This window comes from Triturus cristatus, chromosome 12 (genome assembly GCF_964204655.1).
Source record: "Triturus cristatus chromosome 12, aTriCri1.1, whole genome shotgun sequence".
NCBI classification, from domain to species: domain Eukaryota; kingdom Metazoa; phylum Chordata; class Amphibia; order Caudata; family Salamandridae; genus Triturus; species Triturus cristatus.
This window is the reverse complement of record NC_140595.1, coordinates 562,059,781-562,083,856: the sequence shown is the minus strand read 5'-3', so window position 1 is coordinate 562,083,856 and position 24,076 is coordinate 562,059,781. Positions and strand designations below refer to the sequence as shown.

The 24,076-nt window shown below is 44.4% G+C and overlaps 1 protein-coding gene across 2 annotated transcripts in view; it reads left to right on the top strand.

Annotated features, from left to right (window-relative positions):
* Positions 1 to 23,745, top strand: part of RBL2 (RB transcriptional corepressor like 2) — a 722,629-nt gene extending 698,884 nt beyond the window's left edge. For both annotated transcript variants that reach the window (XM_085638866.1, XM_085638867.1), the window contains exon 22: positions 18,517 to 23,745. In XM_085638866.1, the coding sequence (XP_085494992.1) occupies positions 18,517 to 18,687 (171 nt within the window). In that variant the 3' untranslated portion in view covers positions 18,688 to 23,745. The remainder of the gene's footprint in view (positions 1 to 18,516) is intronic.
* Positions 23,746 to 24,076: the final 331 nt, after the last annotated feature.

Below are 24,076 nucleotides of genomic sequence, written 5' to 3'. Positions count from 1 at the left end.
AATTCTTTGTTGGCTACGTTGGCACCAAAAAAAGTTGGGCGGTGCACAAGAGGACTATCTCCCGCTGGGTTGTCTTGTAGATCAAAGCCTGTTACTCTTTGGCTAAAAAAGGACCTCCAGTGGGGCTGCGTGCTCATTCCACTCAAGCAACTGCAGCCACTACTGCATCGGGACGGGGTGTCCCCCTGCAAGACATCTGTCAGGCAGCTACATGGGCCTCGCTGCACACGTTTACAAAACATTATTGCCTGCACAGCCAAGTCCGAAGAGACAGCTTTTTTGGCCGTTCTGCTCTCCAGGACTTTCTGGTGTGATCTTGGTTCGCAGACCCACCACCAGGGTTGATATTGCTGGGGTATCTATTCTAAGGTAAGTAATCTATCACTACGTGTTTCTTTCAGATGAACAAGTTACTTACCTTCGGTAACGATGTATCTGTAAGAAACATTAGTAGTGATCGATTACTTACCGCCCCACCCATCCTCCCTGTTCTGCGAACGGATTTCTAGGGTTAAGGTCATCCCTTTCAGGGCCCTAGTTTCATGGCACCAGTGGTCAGTATCTTGCATGGCTCTGCGTTCCTGGCGCGGAAAGTCGTGTACAGAACTGATGTCAGCGCGTGTGGGCAGCGTCTAAGTACTGCCCACAACGTCATCCCGGTGATCATGATGCCGGCGACGGACGCGGAGCCGCACAACGCCACCTACCAACACGCTGACGAAAACTTTCCGGATCCAGCTTGACGCCTGGGGGTAATTCTAAGGTAAGGAATCTATCACTACTAATGTTTCTTACTAGGGAACAGTATATACAGAGTCCACAGTCCCCCAGAGGCTGATAGAGGTCAAAGTTAGGTATGACCTTACTCTCAAAAGTGGTAGCTTGGTCGAGCAGTAAGGCAGTACCAGAGGACAGTGTAAAGCATTTATTGTACACACTCAGTCAGCAAATGGTTTCACACACTCAATAACTGAACTCTAGGCCAATGGTTTATATATATAAAATATATGCTTGTTTTATTTTTAGAACCACAAGGGGGTAAAAATATACTTTCTCAGAATGAGAGGTTGAATATAAATACTTTTGTCTTAAGCAATAAATTTGTGTAAACAGTCACAGTTGGTTGCAATAAACAGTCCTATTTCCTAAACATAACAATGCATGGAGCTCAATGGTAAATTCAGGTTATTTGTAATAAATTACTTTTCAGATTACTTTTGGAATTCCAGGTCTGGCTCCTAGATCCAGCCTTGGGTCAGTATTCAGAATCAAGTGATGAAAGTCGACTTAATAACTGTAATGATTTTTAAATAATATTTAGCTATTTCAAAAGTTAGCACTTAGAAAATATTTCAAAGAAAACATTCAATGGATCTCTATGGCAAGAAATTCAAATTGCAGGTAGAGTACTTTATCGTTACTTTAGTAATCCAGGACTGGGTACCTAGACCCAGGACTGGGGTCCTTATCAAAAACAGGTAAGTAATTTCGTTTGCAGAAATGGTACGATTTTAGAAGAATATTTCGAATTTGCAAAAGTAGACACTTAGAAGAAATTTCACAGAAAAGCAGACAATGGTTTCCTATGGGAGAAAAATGGGTTAGAGGTAAGTATTGTTGTGGACACTTTTCAGAGTCAGGGCTGGGCACCAAGATCCAGCACTGGGAGCTCACCTAGGAGCAGGTGAGTAAATTCGTTTTTGTCACTTGGCTGATTTTTTGTGAATATTTGCAGTTTTGAAAAGTTCACACTTAGAAGATTTTTCAAGAAAAAGCCAGTCAATGTTACCCTATGAGGAAAATGAAGTTAGCGGTTTAAGGGTAACATTGACTGGCTTTTTCTTGAAAAATCTTCTAACTTCATTTTCCTCATAGGGTAAGTACTCGACTGGCAGAGTTGAAATTCCGGGCATAGACTCAGGGATCCCCCAGTGTCAGGTAGGTACAGTTGGTTCACCCTCAGCGGTTTCAGGCCGGCCGGGTGCAGAGAGAGTTAGGCCCAATGTTATCCTATGAGGGATAGGGGGGCCTTGGTTGGTGGCTGCTGTCTGGCAAGCCACGCGGCTGTGGGAGCTGGGCTCCTGGTCACTTACTCAGGGCAAGTGGGGTCGTAGGTTAGTGTAGAGAGTGCACTGCCAGGGCCACTCGGGCGGCTGGGTGCAGGGTGCTTTTGAGCCTTCGGGCGCTCAATGGAAGTCAATGGGAATGTTCCGGTTTGGAAAAAGGCTGCAAGCTCGGGGACGAGGATGCTTCAGATGCCACCACCACTTCGAGAGGTAAGTTGGGTAGTTGTAGGTTAGTTGGGTACCCCGGGATTGGGCACAGGGGGCCGCAGGGCGCCGGGTGCAGGGGTGCCTTTTGATGTCGGAATCTTACCCTCTTGTTGATCGCGGTTGGGGTGGCACTCTGTTCTGAGGCTGCAGGCTTCTTCCGGAATGTCGAGGGGGGTCCTTGGGTGCCGGACTCGGGGTCACAGTCGCCGTGGGGTCGTCCTCAGGGTCTTTGTTCACTCCGGCACTGGCCAGGCTTGGCTGGTGCAGAGTGTGCTGGGTTCGCGGTTCCGGGCTGCTGCCAGGGGTTAGAGATAGGTTTCTGAGTAGAGCCTCTACTCATGGGAGTCCCAGGGGCTTAGAGCCAAAAGGTAGCCAGGTCCTCCGGGGTTGGTGAGGTTGCTGGCCACGAGAGATGCCGCGCTGGTGCAGGTTCGAGAGTCGACAGGCCGGTAGGGCTGGGGCCAAAGCAGTTGGTGTCTTCTTCTCTTTTTAGCAGCTGCAGGGCAGGTCCTTGTTCTTCTTGCTCTTCTTGTAGTTTTCTGTCTGGAATCTAAGGGAGGAAGGTTCAGGGTGCCCCTAAATACTAAATTTAGGGGCGTTACAGGTAGGTGAAGGCCAGGGAGCAATGGGTCCCTGTCCTGGGGTGGGTACACCCCCTATCCTGCCTCTCTCCTGTGGGAGGGGGGCAGTAGCCTAATCCTGATAGGGTAGGGCCTCCCATCTTCAAGATGGCGAGAGCCCGGAGATGTGTTTCACCTCGCCTCCCCCACCTGAGGGGTGGGGTGGGCAGGCTGGCACATCCCCTGTCCTTGTATGGGGTTTCCGGCCAAGCTTCCCGCCAGAGTGGGGGGTTGCAGTGGCCTGTGGAAACTCCAAATGGCGGTATGCCTTTGAAGCTTCCCTTTGCTCATCCTGGGGGAGGAGATTTCTCACCTCACCCAGGATGTGCATTGTTGCAGGCCCGGGAGAGCAGGGGCTCTCCCACCCAGGGGTCCAGCAACGTGTCTGCTGTGTGGCAGCCTGGGCAGCCTCAGAGCAGACGTGGATTGTAGGTTAGCTGTGAGGGGGCATCTCTAAGATGCCCTCTGGGGTGCTTAGTACATTAAATCCCACACTGGCATCAGTGTGGGTTTAATGTGCTGAGAAGTTTGATACCAAACTTCCCAGTCTTCAATGTTGCCATTATGGTGCTGTGGAGCTCGTGTTTGACGAGCTCTCAGCACCATGTACTCTTAAAAGGCAGCACTGCACTTACAGTGCCCAGGAATGGACCCGGGTACTGTAGGGGCACAGGGCTCCTGCTCCTGTGCCCACACCATAGGCGTAAGGCACCCAGCCAGAGGGGTCACTGACATATGCCTTGGCAGTGTAGGTGATGGGCATGGCACACAGAGATGTGTGCCATGTCGACTCTTTGTTTTGTCCTGCTCCCAGACACTCAGCCTGCAAGGCAGTGTGTGTGTGTAAGGGTACAGGGCCTCTGTGGGTGGCACAATGAGTGCTGCAGCCCTTAGAGGCCTTCCCTGGCCACAAGGCCCTGGGTACCTAGGATACCATTTACCAGGGGCTGACATGTGGCTAGGGTTTGCCAATTTGGAGTTTGTGTGGTTTAAGGAAGGAACATAGGCCCTGGGCACCTGATTGGCCGGAACCCAGGGTACACTCAATCAAAGTACATTCAGCAATTTAGCAAAAAGTGGGGGCATACCATGCAAGAAAGATGGCACTTTCTCACAATCAGTTCTGAAAAAACACAAATTTTTGTCTCAAATTTATGCATTTTAATTTTGCCAAACAAATAATATTTTAAGCAAGCAAAGACTTTAATGTTCAGTAGGCTGAGCTACACACAGGACATCTAATCACAGGTAGGCGGAGAATTACTGGTGCCTCACCAGCTACTTGGAGACACAAGGGTCTCGCGAGTACTCTTACTACTCCGCAGCACATGACCTACACGTCAGATTGGATTATATTTCCTGATTATATTTACTTTCAACACACACTACAAGCACAGGCGCTATATGCAGAATATCTGTGTAGGAAGCTGGCTCTGTGCACACTATACCTCACTTTGGTATAGTATATACAGAGTCCAATGGAACCCCAGAGGTAGGCAGAGAGTAAGGGGCTAGCAAACTTAACCTCTATTTGTGATAGTGTGGTTGAGCAGTAAGACAGTATCAGATGACAGTGTTAAGCATTTGTTGTACACACTCAGTCAACAAATGAATTCACACACTCAAAGACTAAACTTCAGACCAATTGTTTTTGTATCAAAAATATTCTTTTAGGTATTTTATTTTCTAGAACCAAGCAAGCCTGGCACAGGTAAGCAATAAATACTTTACAGTAGAAATGCAGGTTGTAAACAGTTTGATTTGAAATTGTATATGCACTTTGTTTTGACTTGCAGGATGGTTGCAGAGAAATGCAATACTTTGTAAATACAGTACATAGACTTGAATGGGCTTTTCAGTAAAATACCAGGTAAGTTACTTTTTAGATTACTTTTCTTACTCAGAGTAGTATACCTGGATACTGCTCTGGGACATTTCCTGAAAACAGGTAAGTAAAATCGTTTTGGTTAAATAGTACACTTTGAAAACCTAAAGAAATTCTTTAAAACTCCACACTTGGAAACTTTTTCAAGACAAACAGTCAATGTTATCCTATGGAGGAAAATAGTGTTCTCGGTTTTGAGGTAAGTATTTGGTAGTGAGAGTTGAGGTTCTGGTGCTAGGCTCAGGAGTCCCCCAGTGTCAATGATGCACTCTAGTTACACCCTCAGCGACACTAGGGTGGCCGGGTTCAGAGTGCTGAGGCCCAATGTTATCCAATGGGGGGATAGGGGGCCCTCGGTTGGTGGCTGCTGACAAGCAGGCCACTTGGTTGTGGGAGCAAAGCTCCTGGACTTTATCTCAGGGTAAATGGATAAACAAAGTAGCACCAAAGGTGCACCCTCAGCGGCACTAGGGCGGCTGGGTGCAGTGTGCTGTTTCGACGTCGGGTGCCCTGTTTGTAATTGGGAACCTCCGGTTTGCAAAGGCACTGCAGGCTTGGGGACAAAGATCTTCTGGGTGCGACCACCACTTTGAGAGTTAAGTTGGGAATTTAGGAGTTGGTTAGGCACCGTTGATTTGGCCACCCAAGGCCGTGGGACGTTGGGTGCAGGGGTGCCTTTTGAGGTCAGATCTCCTTACCAGCTCCTGGTCGCGGTTGGGGGGACCTACCGGATTTAGGTTGCAGGCGTCGGCTGGAGGCAGGTCAGGGGTCACCGGACTTTGGGTCAGGATCGCTGTTGGGACCTCCACGTGATGCCCACTCGAGCTTGGGCCGTGGATGGCGGGTGCAGAGTGTGGCGGATTCGTGGTTTCCAGCCAGAGGCTGCAGATGAACAAATCCGGTGTTCAACCCAAAAACGACGTTGTCTTCCGTGAAGGCGGGCAGGTCTTCAGGGGTTTTTGAGGTTGCTGGCTGCAGGACACACCTCGATCTCGCAGGAGCAGGTTTGAGGTGGAGACAGGCCGGTAGGGCAGGGGCCAAGTCAGTGGGCGTCTTCCTCTTGGTAGCTTCGGCACGGCAGTTCAGGCCTTCTTTTCTTGTTGCAGGTTCTTGTCTGAGGAAGCAAGGTTCAGGGGTGCCCCTAAATACTTAATTTAGGGGCATTATAGGTAGGTAAAAGGTAGGGACCAATGGGTCTCTTCCCTGGGTTGGGTACACCCCCTATGATGCCACCCTCCAGAGGGAGGGGGGCATGAGCCTGTACCCGGGCGGCTGGGTCCCCCTATCTGCAAGATGGCCGGGACTGAGAGTTGTGCTTCACTTGCGCCCCCCCCCCCCCCTTGGGATAGAGTTGGCAGAGGGCACTAGTTTTTCCTGCCGGTTATCCGGCTCAAAGTGGGGGTCAGAACCAGTGGGGACCAGTTGCTGAAAGCAGCAAGTTGCCTGGGGAAGCTCACAAAGGCAGCAAGCCTTTGAAGCTTCCCCTTCGTGAACCCTGCCCATCCTGGGGGAGGAGGCTTGGCACCTCGTCCCAGGATGTGCATTGTTTCAGGCCCAAGAGAGGAGCAGGCTCTCGACCCAGGGGTCCAGAAACATGTCTGGTGGTGGCAGCTGAAAGCAAGATAAGCAAGTGAATGATCACTTGAGTGCTGGATGCACAGCATGTGAATACTTTAAATTTCATTGTGATACATTGTTAGACAACATGGAATAAATGATTCAATTAGGATTAAACACATATACACTATGAATTTTTGCAGTCATCTATTTAGCCTTTATTTGGCTTGTTATGCACATGTCTTATAAAATATCATCTAAATCATTATATACAAAAACCAACAAATGAACATAGGATCATGATGATTATATTCAGTTCAACATAAATTCCGAATCTTCATGAGAAGATGTGCCCAATGCATTTCGGGATATAAACTATCCCTTCTTCAGGGGTCACTGTAAGAATACAAACAAGCCATCAGAACTGATGTATACTAAAATATACAAATCTGAATGAAGAACGTCCAGGGAAGGTAGGTCAAAGTAAAGTTATTCCTAATGTGCTTACGCATGGCAATGAAAATTGTGCACTGGTGTCAACAAATGATCTTCCCAATCAGTGTATGGAAATAAAAGTATTTGCAATGTGACACCGTGTGTTATGGTCCACAGCAAGATGAGAGAATGAAAAGGCTCTAGGTGAATCCCTCATTCAAATTGGAAATATTCCCAGAAACGAATACATCACCCAGTGAAGTACAGAGAAAGTTATTTTCCTGTAACTCTTTAGTCAACTGTCAGGTTCCTGTCTACCAATGTAGTAGACAGTCATATTCTATACTGCAAGAAATATGAAAAGCACAATGAAGTGATGATGGGATGAGGGTACAATAGCCTAAGTGACCCTTCAAAAAAACCTTATTACCATTCTACATATTCAGTGAAAGGCTTCAGTATTCAGCCTATACAGATAACAACTTGTAGGGCGCGTGGAAATCTGAGCAACACCCTATTGATAACCAAAATAATAAGCAACCATGAACACAATGTAATACCAATATATCAAAAGGGTGTCTGCAAACAGAACTCTGCTAGCTTGCAGGTTTTCTAATTTTAAACTAATAAACAGCAAAGTGAGCTGAATTGAGACGCCAAAACACTTCTGTCTGTATATCAGAAACATGAAAATCCCACATTAACACTAATGCGGATATCTAAAGTAAAATAGAGAGAGATCGACCAATATGTCAAATAAACTCACCCAATTTCTGAAAACCGCAGTCATCAGCTGCAGAACTCCTCTCTCCAAACTCGGCGAACCACCAACATCAGGCGCCAAGTTTAAAAATGCCTAAACGACGTCGAGGAAGACGACGGACTGAATGTTGAAGGCATCACCAAGCTTTCTTTGCTACAAAAATGGGCCCCATCTTAGAAGGACCTAGAAACACTATATGAAGGAGAGCCCTCCTATCACAAAAGCTGTATTGGTTAAAAGGATACCAACTGATCCTGAGTTCAATCTAAAATTTAAGGAATGGGACGGATAGAAAAGAGGATGTCTAACGACTCAAAAAAGGGATGGATAATTCTGCAAGAGCGTGTATAGGATCTCAATTAAGAAATATAAAAATAAACCTAATGTCCCTCTAACGCACCTGAAACAATGGTGCCACTAACACTGATAATCTGAAAGATAACACATACCGATGCGCAGGTGTACAACACATATATGCAACACATATATAGCTAGTCAAAGCTCACTGAAAGAACTTTTTGGAAACATCTAGAGACAGCTAGATATCTAACAAGAAATAAACTGAAACCCCATAGTACAATTCTGAATAGTTGTATGTGTACACTCTGTCTCCATCCTGTCACTAACCACAAAGGCTCTATATATCGAACACAGATCTCCAGCACATAATAACATTTGCACTGATCGGTTACTACCAACTAGTCTTGTGCGACAGAACCATATTAAAAATAGAAAAAAGAAGGGAAAAACAGAGAAAGCGATAAGACTGACAAGTTATTGAAGTCAAATATATAACATTGGTGATCAGAACACTCGGTGAGCAAAACAAATATAAAAAGTAGTAGAAGAAAAAAGATGAAGAAAAAGGTATAAAGAAAAGACAAAGTGAATAAATTGTTGCCATGAGTAAGGCCCATTGTACAATCTAGATAATGCCACAGAAGCAAGTATTCTATCAAAAAATGTTTAAATAATTACGTTGAAAAACTTGCAAGGACTTTACATTATGTACAGACTGTAACCAACATGGAAATCAGAGAAGACAAACCATATCCAATTTATTATTCAACCCTGATGGGATCATGGTCTGCCTAGTCACCATCCAGGGTCTAGGCCTCTCACTTTTGCTGCAGAGACTTGATCCACGCTACTTCACGTTGAGATAATAGTTTAGCATTATCCCTGCCAGGTTTACATGTCAATATTTCTAGAATCATGAATCTGAGTTGTGCAATAGTGTGGTGGTTCTCTAACCAGTGTGTTACAAGGTGCGATTTCAGGCTCCTAGTTCGAATTGTGCTCTCATGTTCTGTGATTCTAGTTTTTATTTTGCGCTCAGTTTTACCTACATAAAGTGAACCACAGGGACACTTTATGCAGTAAATGACATAGGAAGAATTGCAGTCTCCTGAGCATCTAAGATGGATCTGTTTTCCAGAATGAGGATGATTAATTTTGTTCCCTAGCATCACATTGTTACAATTGACACAGTTATGGCATTTGTGCATGCCTGTATCTGTGTGCCTAACGGACAATGGAGCCTGAGTGAGCATCTCTTTGATGTTTCTACTCCTCGTATGTGCGAATAAAGGTTCTTGGTCAAATAATCCATAGAACTCTGGTTCACTTTTCAAAAGTTTCCATCTTGTTTTGATAATCCTTTTAATGGCCAACGATCTCTTGGAGTATTTAGTAACAAAGACCATACAATTTTGTGGCGACTTAGACTATGTGCAGAGATGATTTGCTCTTAACTCAAGCTGTGACAAAGACAGATTTAGATAAGGTATCTGCTGGATACCCTCGATGTCGAAAATCCACATAATGCCTTGTCTACAACCATAGAGTCAATGTCATCAGACGTGATTCTTCTAATTCTAAGCATCTGAGAGAATGGTAGCTTTTGTAGCAGTGACGGTGGATGAAAGCTAGAAAACAGCAGCAAATTGTTCCTGTCCATAGGTTTTTTGTATACTGAAGTTTGCAGTTTGTTTTGATCCTTAGTGATTAATACCTCCAAGAATGGTAAGCTGATCTCACTAATAGAATGGGTGAACTGGATGCGAGAATTCTTTTGATTGAGTTCCTGAATTTTTGATAGCAACAGCATAGCCGACTCATTCCAGATTAAAAAGATGTCTTCAATGAATCTTGCGTAAAAAAACAAGGTTAGACTGCCAGCATGCATCAGAAAAAATGTGGTCCTGTTCGAAGTTGGCCATAAAGATATTGGCGTTTTCAGGGGGCATCTCTAAGATGACCTTGGTGTGTATTTTTCATTAAACCCCACACTGGCATCAATGTGGGTTCAATGTGCTGAGAAGTTTGATACCAAACTTCTCAGTTTTCATTTTTTTATTTTTATTTATTTGAGTTTTATATAGCGTTGGCTAGACCCGAAGGTATCAGAGCGCTTTACATAAAGAACAACATAGAGAGTTACAAGGTATAATAATGTAAACATTTGTTGCACAGAAGTTACAAAGTAAATAGCAAATCATAGGAGGCAGAGAAGGAAAAGGGGGACAAGAATAGGAGTCTGAGAATAGGTGAGAGGAGAGAAGGGAACCTGAGTGGGAATGGAGTAAAGGCAGTCCAGCAAAAAAGAGAAAAAGGTTTGAGGGTCATCAGGAGGAGTCAGGAGGGAAGAAGGAACGGACAAAGGTCAGACAAGATGGTCTCTGTCGATTCCCATGATCCGGACCCGCCATCTCCAAAAATGGCGGGATGCACAAAAGTCACAGAAATCATGAATCCAGAAGTAAAAAACCCAGAGAAGCAGGATTACATAGAGTAGAGTCAGAGGGGGCACGCAGCCACAAAACCAAAGGCGACCGGAATGCTGTAAGATGCGTACCCAGGCTCTGGACCACGGGGGCATCGGTGTAGACGATCCGCAGACGAAGGTCCGGGGAAGCCAGCTTGGAAGTTAGAGAGCCGTCTAGGCGAAAAGGGGGGCAGCAGCGAAGTCCGTTGTAGCCATTATGGTTCTGTGGAATTTGTAATGAAAACTCCCAGCACCATATACTCTTAATGGCAGTGCTAAGAATGGACTTAGACACTGTAGGGGTACAGGGCTCTTGCACCTGTACCCTCACCACTGGTATAGGGCACCCAAGCTGGAGAGGTGACTGATCTATGCCAGGGCAGTGGGTTGTAGGCATGGCACACAGGGATGTGTGCCATGTTGACTTTTCACTTTGTTCTGCACCCAAACACGCAGCCCCAAACACGCAGCCTGCAAGGTCAGTGAGTGTAATGGTACAGGACCTCTAAGGGTGGCACAATAAGTCCTGCAGCCCTTAGAGGCCTTCTCTGGTCACAGTGCCCTGGGTACCTGTGGTACCATTTACCAGGGGCTGACCTGTGGCCAGAATTGCCAATTGGGTTTAGGCTTCAATACAGTTTTAGGAAAAGAATATAGGCCCTGTGTACCTGATTAGCAGGAGCCCAGGGCACACTCAGTGCAAGCACGTCAGTAATTCACCAAAAAGTGGGGGCAACCATGCAGAAAGAGGGCACTTTTTCACAATCTGGGGAAGTCTTTCTCAGACCACAAACCCCTGCAGGTACATATTGTATGGGGGGGGGGGGGCACCGCGACCCCCGGTTCCCACTTGCAGATTGCAGCCAACCCTGTTGGAAGATCAGGTATTCTGTGAGGAAAGGAGAGAGTCTGTTACTAATTATTTTACAGCTAACTGGGACATGGCCACCTCTAGAACGGTGGAGTGGGAGGCAATAAAGGTGGGGTCGAGGGGCCGCTGCATAAGGGCAATAGTGGGAGCTAGTGCTAGAGCTACATTACGCAGGGAACTAATGCAAACAAACTCTTCTGGGAATGCAAGAGACTGCAGCCAGATCAGATCCCACAGCATTGGCCACACTGACAGACACTTAGAAACACCACGTACATCTAAAAGAACAACTACAATGTATAGACTTCAAGGCATAGCAGGCCAAGATGCACATGGAGAGACACAAATCGGGCTGCCTTTTAACCTGGCTCCTTCACAGCGCCAACACAACCCATCACAATGATCAGAGATCACATGGGCCGCATACTCGCAAGCCAACCGAACATACATGAGGCCTTCACAGAGTATTATTGTAGATTCTATGACCCTCTGCATGTTGAGCATCAGACAGACATTACGAACTTCCTTGCCGGCCTAGAACTGACAACCCTCGGCCCACTAGCGAGAGAAGAGGATACCCTTTTGGAGGTGCAGGAGATGAGCGATGTGATAAAGGGAACAGCCACACTCAAAACTCCATGATTAGACAGCTTTCCTGCCGAGTTTTATAAGGCTTATGAGTCATTATTGGCCCCCAGACTGCTGGTAGTATACCAGGCCGCCCTGCGCAAAGGGAACCTACCGCAATCCATGCGTGAATCCCTGCTAGTGTCTGTGGTCAAGCCTGACGGAGATCAGATGGAACTGATAACCTACCGCCCATTGCCCATGTTGGGAATGGACTATAAAATCCTAAGCAAGGTAGTGGCGCTCCGTCTGATTAAACATATGCCACAAAACGGTTTCATTACAGATAGATCCACCACACTTAACATTAGGAGACTGCACAGGGTGATAGGCTGCATATGGCCTTTGCTGTGGGGCCAGCTCAGTTTGGTGTTGGACTTCGAGAAGGCGTTCAACACCATTGACTGGGCTTAACTTTTTGCCACCTTATCAGAAATGGGTATCGTGGGGAGACTGCAGAGATGCATACGTTTCTAGACAGCACCAACTGCCAGGGTAAAAATAGGACAGAACCTGTCGCCCTCTTTCAAGGTGAGATGGGGCACTCGTCAGGACTGTCCCCTCTGCTCTTTACCCTGGGGATGGAGCCACTGGCAATTATAGAGATACTAGAGAGATTCCGACGAGCGTCAGGATTGGGAGACAGCTGGACAAAATCTTGTGTATTCCCTTTATGTGCAGATTGTGCACCACAGGAGGTCACAGTGGGAGGCCAGGTGGGAACCTCGCTTCTTTCAATATCTCTGGATCTGCATTCAACACACAACAAAAGATCTCATTGATAGGAACTTGACTAGGACCATATCCTCCCGGCGCCCACAGATGGTCTTCTAGAGTACTCTCCTGCTCACAGTACGACGGTGAATTTCTCTCTCTAAAATAGTGATTCTCCCCCACCTTTTGTACTACTTTCATAATTCACCAATGGCAGCGCCCCGCTCCACCTTTATGGAGTTACATGCCATGTTGGGTTTATAGACCGAGAGACGAGTTGCACTCAGTAGACAGCATTTGTCAGTGGAGAGGGGTGCCCTAGGTGCGCCAAACTTTGAACATTATTATTTAGCCGCGCATCTGCAATGGCTCGCTAGATGGTTAGCTGAGAGGCAACTGGATGAGGTGAGTGGATTGCAACGCATAGAGCACAGGAAATGTTGGGGTTGATGCTGCTTCCTGGAGTGATGATCCCTCGAGGGGTGACTGGCAGGCTATGCTCACCAGACCAGAGTTATAAGAGAGGCTTAAAACATATGCCGGATAGGATCCCATATTCTTCAGCCATTGGATTGAACTTCATGGTGCCATTTCTCACACACATAGTTAGGGAAGGCCTGGCGGTATTGAGGGGGGTGGGGTTGACCTCATTGGGTCATCGAGGGGCCGCTGCATAAGGGCAATAGTGGGAGCTAGTGCTAGAGCTACATTACGCAGGGAACTAATGCAAACAAACTCTTCTGGGAATGCAAGAGACTGCAGCCAGATCAGATCCCACAGCATTGGCCACACTGACAGACACTTAGAAACACCACGTACATCTAAAAGAACAACTACAATGTATAGACTTCAAGGCATAGCAGGCCAAGATGCACATGGAGAGACACAAATCGGGCTGCCTTTTAACCTGGCTCCTTCACAGCGCCAACACAACCCATCACAATGATCAGAGATCACATGGGCCGCATACTCGCAAGCCAACCGAACATACATGAGGCCTTCACAGAGTATTATTGTAGATTCTATGACCCTCTGCATGTTGAGCATCAGACAGACATTACGAACTTCCTTGCCGGCCTAGAACTGACAACCCTCGGCCCACTAGCGAGAGAAGAGGATACCCTTTTGGAGGTGCAGGAGATGAGCGATGTGATAAAGGGAACAGCCACACTCAAAACTCCATGATTAGACAGCTTTCCTGCCGAGTTTTATAAGGCTTATGAGTCATTATTGGCCCCCAGACTGCTGGTAGTATACCAGGCCGCCCTGCGCAAAGGGAACCTACCGCAATCCATGCGTGAATCCCTGCTAGTGTCTGTGGTCAAGCCTGACGGAGATCAGATGGAACTGATAACCTACCGCCCATTGCCCATGTTGGGAATGGACTATAAAATCCTAAGCAAGGTAGTGGCGCTCCGTCTGATTAAACATATGCCACAAAACGGTTTCATTACAGATAGATCCACCACACTTAACATTAGGAGACTGCACAGGGTGATAGGCTGCATATGGCCTTTGCTGTGGGGCCAGCTCAGTTTGGTGTTGGACTTCGAGAAGGCGTTCAACACCATTGACTGGGCTTAACTTTTTGCCACCTTATCAGAAATGGGTATCGTGGGGAGACTGCAGAGATGCATACGTTTCTAGACAGCACCAACTGCCAGGGTAAAAATAGGACAGAACCTGTCGCCCTCTTTCAAGGTGAGATGGGGCACTCGTCAGGACTGTCCCCTCTGCTCTTTACCCTGGGGATGGAGCCACTGGCAATTATAGAGATACTAGAGAGATTCCGACGAGCGTCAGGATTGGGAGACAGCTGGACAAAATCTTGTGTATTCCCTTTATGTGCAGATTGTGCACCACAGGAGGTCACAGTGGGAGGCCAGGTGGGAACCTCGCTTCTTTCAATATCTCTGGATCTGCATTCAACACACAACAAAAGATCTCATTGATAGGAACTTGACTAGGACCATATCCTCCCGGCGCCCACAGATGGTCTTCTAGAGTACTCTCCTGCTCACAGTACGACGGTGAATTTCTCTCTCTAAAATAGTGATTCTCCCCCACCTTTTGTACTACTTTCATAATTCACCAATGGCAGCGCCCCGCTCCACCTTTATGGAGTTACATGCCATGTTGGGTTTATAGACCGAGAGACGAGTTGCACTCAGTAGACAGCATTTGTCAGTGGAGAGGGGTGCCCTAGGTGCGCCAAACTTTGAACATTATTATTTAGCCGCGCATCTGCAATGGCTCGCTAGATGGTTAGCTGAGAGGCAACTGGATGAGGTGAGTGGATTGCAACGCATAGAGCACAGGAAATGTTGGGGTTGATGCTGCTTCCTGGAGTGATGATCCCTCGAGGGGTGACTGGCAGGCTATGCTCACCAGACCAGAGTTATAAGAGAGGCTTAAAACATATGCCGGATAGGATCCCATATTCTTCAGCCATTGGATTGAACTTCATGGTGCCATTTCTCACACACATAGTTAGGGAAGGCCTGGCGGTATTGAGGGGGGTGGGGTTGACCTCATTGGGTGATCCCGTTCAGAGACTGGGTGCTAATATCCTTTGGGCAGCTACAGGGAGAATATGAGCTGCCGGTGGGGCACTTTCTAGCCCATGGCACGCTTGCAGTGGAGTTGGAACTTCTGTGGAATGTAACAGACACCGAACCCGGACAACACCCACTGACCCTCACCCTACACATCATGGGGACTGGCCGCAAACTCAACCTGGTTCGTCAAAGATATGGCCCACATGACAACAGACCCTTTGTCATCCACATGCCGACTCTGAGAGATAGATGTGGGCCGTGCCTAAACTCCCAAGGAATGGGAACTAATCATTCATTACCCACGCAGGGTGTCTCGAAATGCCAAATTCCAGTGTATACAATATAATATACTGCATAGGCATATCTCACCCCGGCTACCTTACCTAAAATATTTGGGTCCTCCTCCCTTTGCTCCAAGTGCCACGCGCACAACGTGAATATGACGCACACGTTCTGGTCGTGCCCGGCTGCTGCTGTACTGTGGACTGAAGTTACAAATATACTAACCACCCTGACAGATCGTGCAGACCTCCACACCTTGGAGGGAGCATTACTGGGGATAAATATGCGTAAAAGACCCAAAAAGTGACCAGCCGGTCCATACATTTGGCGATGCTCATCGCTTGTCCTGCGATAGCAATGACCTGAAAGCAACCACACTTCCGACAATACAGCATTAGTGCACAGTGACACTTAAGTGGGGCAGTGCGGAGGCGTTTGAACTGCGGAGGGAAGAGACAGATGTCTTTGCAGGGTTCCTTTTGCCAAATATTGGGAGAATATGCTGCAAGGGCTACAGGACTTACAAGATGCTCCCCTGGACAGGTAATGGTTATTGGAGTTTGGGGTCTCCTGAACTCCCCTTGGTGACTTTAGCATGGTTTGGCAAATTCAGGGCGGCATTATTATTATCCTGCCATGTTTGAGGAGTTGTGTGGCCGCTATCCCCGTTTCCCGAGAGGGAGGGAGTGGGGGACGGGGGGGGGGGGGGGGGGGGGGGCTTGGGCTATGGAGTTATACATAAACCGCATTCAACATATTTTATTTTATATATGCTTGATACTACTGTATGCACCCCATGGGTAGACTGTAAGATATAATGTATGTGGACATCTTCAGTATTCATGCTGTTAATGTGATCTGCTGTCTGGTTTTGTTTGTTTGACACCCATGTTATTTCATATTGAACCATGTACTTCTGTCATAAACTGATATCTATTGCATCGGACATCCTGTACTAGCGTCGTTCCTTGTTTGTTTTATTTTAACCAATGTTTATAGATTTTTCAGTCATAATTATGCAATGCAAAGAGTAATGGCAAAGCCAGATTCCCCCCTGACAATCTGTGTACAACACCCCTATGGCCGGCCTGTCGAGTCCTAAAGCAGGGTGCAACATATTTCACAGACATAACATGCATTTTTACTTGTTCTTATAATAAAAACGCTATGCTGTGGGTTAGTGGAAAAGCTTGTTCACCCAATTGGCAAACACAGAGTTACACGCTGACACCTCAGCTATGCTAACTCTGGAATGTTGCAACCAAAGTGGGTCATCCATGGTATCAAACAACTCATAACATTAAGTCAGACAATTCTCAGTTCAAAATTAATGTAACAAGTTGCAATGTGTATATTTACTAAAGTTACCACTTTGTTGCCTTTAGTCCTCTGTACCCATACTGGTTGCACATGGGGTCCTGTCACTGAGACGACTTTCTACCCTCCTGGGAAGACATGCTAACGACTCCCAAAAAAGGATACAATAGGGGCCTGCTCTGGAAGGAGGGGTCACCTCCCTCCTGCAAGAAGTCACACTGTTGTTGGCTCAAACATCGAGCTTCAACGGAGATGTCACCTTTGATGGGCACATTGATAACACTAGGGAGAGGTAGGGGCTGCTCCATTGTTCAGGCGCACAGGCTGGCACATGGTACAGGATAGAGGAAACCAGTTGCCAAACCGGTTTTCCAGGGGCATGTAACCCACTTGGTAGCCACACCACTGGGCTGGGCTAGGGAGCTCCACACCCGGGAAAAGGGTCCTGCCATATTGGCAGTGGACAGAATGGTGCACCCTTGGATGCCCAGATGCTACAATTGCAGGAAGTGGTGGTCATCAGGTGGGAGAGAACCTGGTAGCCCATTGGCTACCCACCACATCCTGCCCTGAGGGCATTTTCTATGAATAGATAGGGCACCCCTTGCACCCCGAACTCAAATCTCAACCGCCCTGCTGCACCGTGGAACCAGCACAGAGAAGCTGCACTGTTGTAGACCTTACCTGGTGGTTAGCAAAGGAGAGGGACTGAGCCTGCGGTGGCCTTTTCAAGGAGAAGTCATATTCAAGGGCCAGCTGACTGGCCTCCTGTTCGCAGGACAGGGATAGAACAGCTGAAGAAGCCTGCTGGGTCAAGATGGTTGCCCATAGTCTTCAACCCAAAGCCAACCGCCACTGTGCAGCACCAGGGAGGACCCCACCCACCGGTTACACCCAAGTTCTCTGAAACCAGGAGGACCAGGAGGACCACGACCACCTCACCCTTTTAGTGGACCGAGGGGTGGTGGCAGCAAGCCTCCCCGTTGACCGCATCACATCCACAGCATTCTTAAAGCATCTTCAGCATTTTCCATTCCTTACATCAGGACAACTTCCATAGGAAAGCCCTGCAAAGGATAAAAGTGCCTGGAACTGACTCTAGACTGCTTTACCTGCTGAGATAGCTGTTTCTGAGGACATTGCTGGTCCCCCTGATTGACTCCCCACTGGAGTTGGTCGCCTAAAGTGATTCCAAGTGACCACATTACACTTAACCCAACTTTTTTTGAGAAAAAGTTTCTAAGTGTCAAATTCATCGAATTTACCAGTGCTTGTACATTGTTGAGTGAAATGCTTTGATATATTACACCTTGTAAATTCCATATCTTTAGACACCACAACGAAAAAGATCCACCGGAGGGTTCTAAAGATAGTCTATTTTTATAAATTGGTGTCTGATTTCTTTGGTGACCTGCTAATTTTTTTCAATTGTTTTGGTACTGTTTGAATCCTGTACACTTTTTCCTTTGTGTAAGCCTTGCTGCTCAGAGCCACTACTACTCACGGTTAAGCTGAAAGTTTGACAAACCTAGGGTACTAAAGGAGTTTATAAGTGTATTACATGGTGAGGTCGCACAACCATACCATATAATACACACCATTTCCTCACAATTATAGTTATACAGCCATCTGTGATTATTATAAGAGAACATGTCAATCATTAAGCAAAAAATTTAAATGTTGTACCCTTCAATGGAACAAAAATATAGAATTAGTAAATAACTTAACATATTGTGCTAATTTGTACGATGTAAACAAAGCACTATTTACAAAAATACGATATTTTGTGCATTTTACCATGCAGAATCATTCATATCCTCAGTTCTTTCTTTGTTTTATTTATTCAGACGCTACGGGAAATTAACAGTATGATCAAAACTGGGGAAACGCCTACAAAGAAAAGAGGAATTGTTTTAGAAGATGGAAATCAGTCTCCAGCAAAGAGAATATGCCCGGAAAACCACACAGCTTTACTGAGAAGATTGCAGGATGTGGCGAATGATAGGGGCTCCCACTGAGTTGAACTTTGTTCTAAAAGTGTTCATGGTGCACTTTATATTCTTTATTTTAAAAGCCTATATTTGAATATTGGAGTATATTTTAAAATAACTTATTTAATTGCGTGCCCTTCAAATATCAGTTTCTTGATGAGCGGCCAAAATGTAAACATGAGACTTGCTTTGTATTGTTTGCATGCACACAGTGCATTTCATAGAAAACTAATGCCCAATTTAGTTTATAATTTTTTTTATTTTTCTAAAACTCAAAATCTATGGTTTTAAATATTCTGGTAGATGTTTGGGTTAGTAAAAGGGGTGGAAGATGAAAAAAATTAATTCATGTTCCACACAAGCAAACAGTAAATTAACTCAGATATCAGGCAGTTAGTATTGCCATAAAAAAACAAGTTTGTCCAATGTTTATTGACCAGCGTAATGGAATTGACTAGAGGGGAAGCTTTGGGGGGCTGGTTGGAGCGGGGCTGGTGCAGTAAGATAGTCATATTTGTTGCAGAATGTTTGACACACTTCCATCTTGCAAAAATATGATTGCCTCTGGAGTTACCCAAAGTTTCACTTGTGGACTGGGTCAGAGGGAAGACAGTGTGTACTTGAAGGATAGTCTGTAAGGTTTAGCACAACGTCCCGCTAAGCTATCTTCACATAGATTTGTGACTCTTCCCCATCTCAAAGTTGGGGTATTGGCAGACATAAGATTTCCGATGACTTCTCAATCTCCCAGGAAGAAGTGGCCTGAGTTTAAATTAAAGAATTAGACGACATGGCCCTGGAAAGAATTAAGTATTCATAGGTGGTCAACTCAATGTTTGCCTCTTCTAGGGAATTTTTAAATAAATAGATAATTTTGATGCTGGAAGTGATGATGCTGACTCAAATGTTTCTAATCATGTTTTTGGAAAATGATTACTCTCCTCTTAGAGGTGGTTCTTTTTATAGTATTGTATACAGTACAAGTCGGCAAATGAACGTTTTTTGTAAACCTAGAACTTGGAGCTTCTAGTTTGTCAGTGAGTATTTACTTGTTGGTATACCAACTCCATCAAACACAATACAGCATCTAGTTAGTCCATAGAAAGGCATGCCTTCAATTTTTAGTTAGATGAAAACAAGAACTACATTTTTTTTTAAACTGTCTTTTTAAAGGTAATTTGGTATAATAAGAAGTAAAGTAATAAGAACATCTCTTATAATTTAAAAATCGTGATGAAAATAGGACTGTGACCCTCCTTTACACAATACATTTTTTGCCAACAGAGACCAGGAATGTGACTTTCCCGATTAAATACATTGCATCACAAAACAGAAAATGACCACAGCAAGCCATTCTGAGCCTGCCATTGTTCCATCCAGCAATTCATTTGTAAAGATGTATCTTAAGGGGTGATTCTTTTAGGAGTAATTGATGTTTCTGAATGCTGCATAGAAGACTTAAACCTCCAGCTTGTGTTATATACATGTATTTTAAATTGCATAGTTTCTTCGGAGCTTATATCCTGCTTTCTTGATATTTTCATATGCCTTAAACTCATACACAGCCTGTTGTGTTAGAGAAGGTTCACTACCAAAAGAAAGTGCACTGGGTGCACAATGCATTATACCAACAATCATATACACTAGAGATCGTTGTTTTGACCTTCATCACAGGACATGGGAATAGTTTATGGTGAAACAGTTGGATGTGTGCACCACCCCACATATTTACATGTCACGGTAATGCAAATGTGAATTAATACAACTGGGTCATTGCTGGTCCCTAAACCATGCTTCTTCAACCTATAGGACCTGAACATGGTGGAGTCAGCAGAACACTGTGATGGGGCTGCATAGTTCGCCGTATCAGTCCATCGTAGAGAGTAATCAATTTAGTAATTTTGAAAAGGAAGGTCACAGGATTACAACTCTGTCATACTTGGGTTACAAACTTAAAGGAGCTTGTCAAATGTTATATTGACATAACCACATTTTGTCTAATCAAGGAACCATAGAATATACTTTAATCATCTTAGTTTCTTGCAAAACTATTCTAATAATTTGTTGTCTCCGTTCACCCAACACATACCTTTTTTCCACTTTAAGCACCTGCTTACCATACTGTGAAGGATTAAAGAGTATAGGCTTCTCTACAGGAGTCCCATTTATATGTTGCTCTGTCAGGACACTTGAGTAGTTTCCCAAACATAGCTGAGTGCTGGGAGCTGTCAAGAATGAGGCATATGATCTTTAAACTTGACAGTTGTACATGGGACAGAAACCTTTTGTCACCCTCTTCTACTATCAGAAGGTCCTGAGATGTGAGTTAGATTGTTCATCACCAAAATCATCCTGGCCCGAATTTTTTATTAGCTATAAACTATAGAAGAGCTTCTTATTTCTATCATTAGTGCAGAAGATGCAGTGACCCCAGAGTCCTAGAACAATGTGAATGTCCCACAGCAACTCAATTACAGCTTCCCTTTAATAACCAAATTTTGCACTGGTGGGCCCATTTTCCTTGCTTGCATTAGGGCCATGGCATTCTAGCTACACCACTGAAGTTGACATAAATCTGATTTGTACATATAATTGTGCCCCTGACAGCCTATTAATGTTTCTGTTTAGTGATATTTTATTAGGCATTGTAATCGCAAAATCCCTATCCCTAGAAAGAATTTGCTGATGCGAATGTTCTTGGCCTCCCTCGGCCGGACCCAATACATACAGTGCTGCCTTGAGATTTCATTGTTTGCCAGCTAAGTCTGCGCCTTAGAAATCCCAAATCATACGAGGCTTGTTGGCATTTAACTTTATCTAGTCTCTCAATTGATACTGGTAAAAAAAAAACATAGGATTCAAAACTTACTTGAGTTTGCATTAGATCTTTGCAAGATTGGAGCAGAACTTATTCAGAGATCTGTTCACCTTTGCAATTTTAAAGGAAAGGGGGATATTTACTGTATCTTGTTTTTTCTTTTTACCTGACATCTCCTCCACCAAACATTTACTTATGATTTCTTTTCACTTTGCATATTATGGACAGAGTTGTTTTGTTTTAGCAATATAATTCTAAGCATAATTCTTGACGGAGCATACTGATATTCAACACATTTTTTGAAAAAGAATGGTACTGGTTGGGTTTCTTCTGTTGAATTCTCATTATCACATCTTTTAAAATGTACATATTTAGTTTATTTGTATGGGTAGAACGTTCCAACAGCTTGGCATAGTTTGCTACTGTTATTTTATGTATTTATTTGGAATCTAATGTGATACTGTTAATCATAGTGCTTTTCTTTGCAATCATGTTACATCTGTTTAAAATAGTCACTGACACTTCTTAAATCTTAAGCTTTTCAGAAAAGCTTACAGTGGTCTTTTTAAAGTGTCTTTTACTCACTACAGCATGTCATAGCTTGTGAACTATGAGTATGTACTTGGAAGTATATTCAGTAGACGTCCTCCCATGTTCACTGAATCAAGCTCTACCATTGTGTTGTGGTTGCCCTCAAAAAGAAGCTGGCGTCTTTCCCCGTGAATTTGATTTAAAGTTCTCCAAAAACAGAAAAATATGCCTCGTCCAATTTTGGGAAGATCAGTGGATGGTTGTTTTCAATAAATAGGTGAGTTACCGTCATGACCAAATAAGCAATGGCTATGTCCTTGAAAGCTTGTTTTTATTAGATCTCAATCCTATATGTTGCAGTTGATCTCAGGTGGTGGCCCACTATTATATCAGCGAGAAAGCATTGTACATTGTACCTGCTTCTGGCACATCTCCAAACTACTTTCGCCCCACTTCTTCTACACTCTCCACCTGTCATATCCTGTTCTTACTGGCGTAAATGTCAGAGTGTAGAGGTGACGTAATCTGTGGTGTTGGTCTTAATGAATTTGCTAAATGAAATTAAATGAGCAATGTATTTTTTGTTCCTACAAAAATATTCCACTTTGTGTTCTTCTTGCTGTATAGCAGCAGAATTCCATAGTTCCCACCACCCCCCACCCCCCACCCCCCTTTCGAAGAGAACAACATAGTTGATACAATAAACTGGTGACATTGGTGTTTTTCAACAGTGAGTGCATTACGTCTGTGATGCCATCAGGTATGCAGATGGAGGATTGGATGAACAGTATAAATATTTCATTTTACCTGCCTTTCATCCCTAGTAACTGCAAATCACTTCCTTATCAACTACATGGACTCTCTTCACCGCAGCCAGTGCAGGGTGTTGTATCATGGACATATTGTGCTTTCTCTGTCTGGTCAGGAGCCATTATCACTTCCATGGTTTTCTAACTTTAACTACATTCTCTTACTGCAGGTTTTTGTAGGTCAGGAAATTGTGGCTTGGCAGATCCCTTGTTTACCCTATATACATACATATATTTGGATATATACACACACATACGTGTGTGTGTGTATATATATATATACATACATACGTGTATGTATATATATAAATATACACACATTCATTCATACATATATATATATCTTTAAAATTGGTCCAAGCATTTCATACTCCTACTCATTAAAGCAGCCCTTAAGAATATATCAGATCTCTGTATTTGAATTGTTTAAAGCTTAGTGTCTCCTTAAAAATATAGCCTAATTTGGAAATAAAAGAAATTTTACTTTTGAGTTTGTAAATAGTTTATGTAATCAAACATGTAAATGGAACACATTGGTATTTTGTTAATACTTCATAATGCACTTTTGAAATGTAGACTAGTTCTTCATACATTTTAGCATCTACAGACAATGACTGTAGGTGCCATATTCTGTACAGTTGGCAAATATCAGATTGAAAGACTTAAAGCTGTTAACAAATGTACTTTCAGACATGTATAAATTGCTCTTCCTGTGAAGAGATGTCGTACTGCTTTTCTCATAAGCATGCAAAAAGTAATAATTCCGTTTGAGTTCCCCAGGGTTGTAGCCTAATTCTGCACACGGAAAAGGTATTTATACTTGCTTTTAAAGTTGCCTTTGTGTCTCCATCGTCGCTTCTCACTTTTTATGAAAATATATTGCAACTGTCTTTTTCGACATTTTAATAAATATCCTTTGTAAACAGATTATTTGAATTTGTATTTCTTTCTCCAGATGTGGGTAGTGGTATGGTGCGCATTTCTGCAAACAGGTGCACACTTCTTTGCCCATCTGATTATGCAGAGCTGCACAATCAACCAGGGAAGACCCTAATCCTTTAGTTTAAATTGGCAAGGATACAACTAGAAAGTCCTCCCTGCCATACCCAATCTAAAGAATGTCTTTATTGCTACTCATTTAACACATGTTTTGAAATGGTTATAATCGTTATGTTATAAAAATCTTATAAAGTGCACGTACACCAATTGTGTTCATGGTGTGGTTTCTAGAACTTGCCAGACCCAGGTGGAATTTATT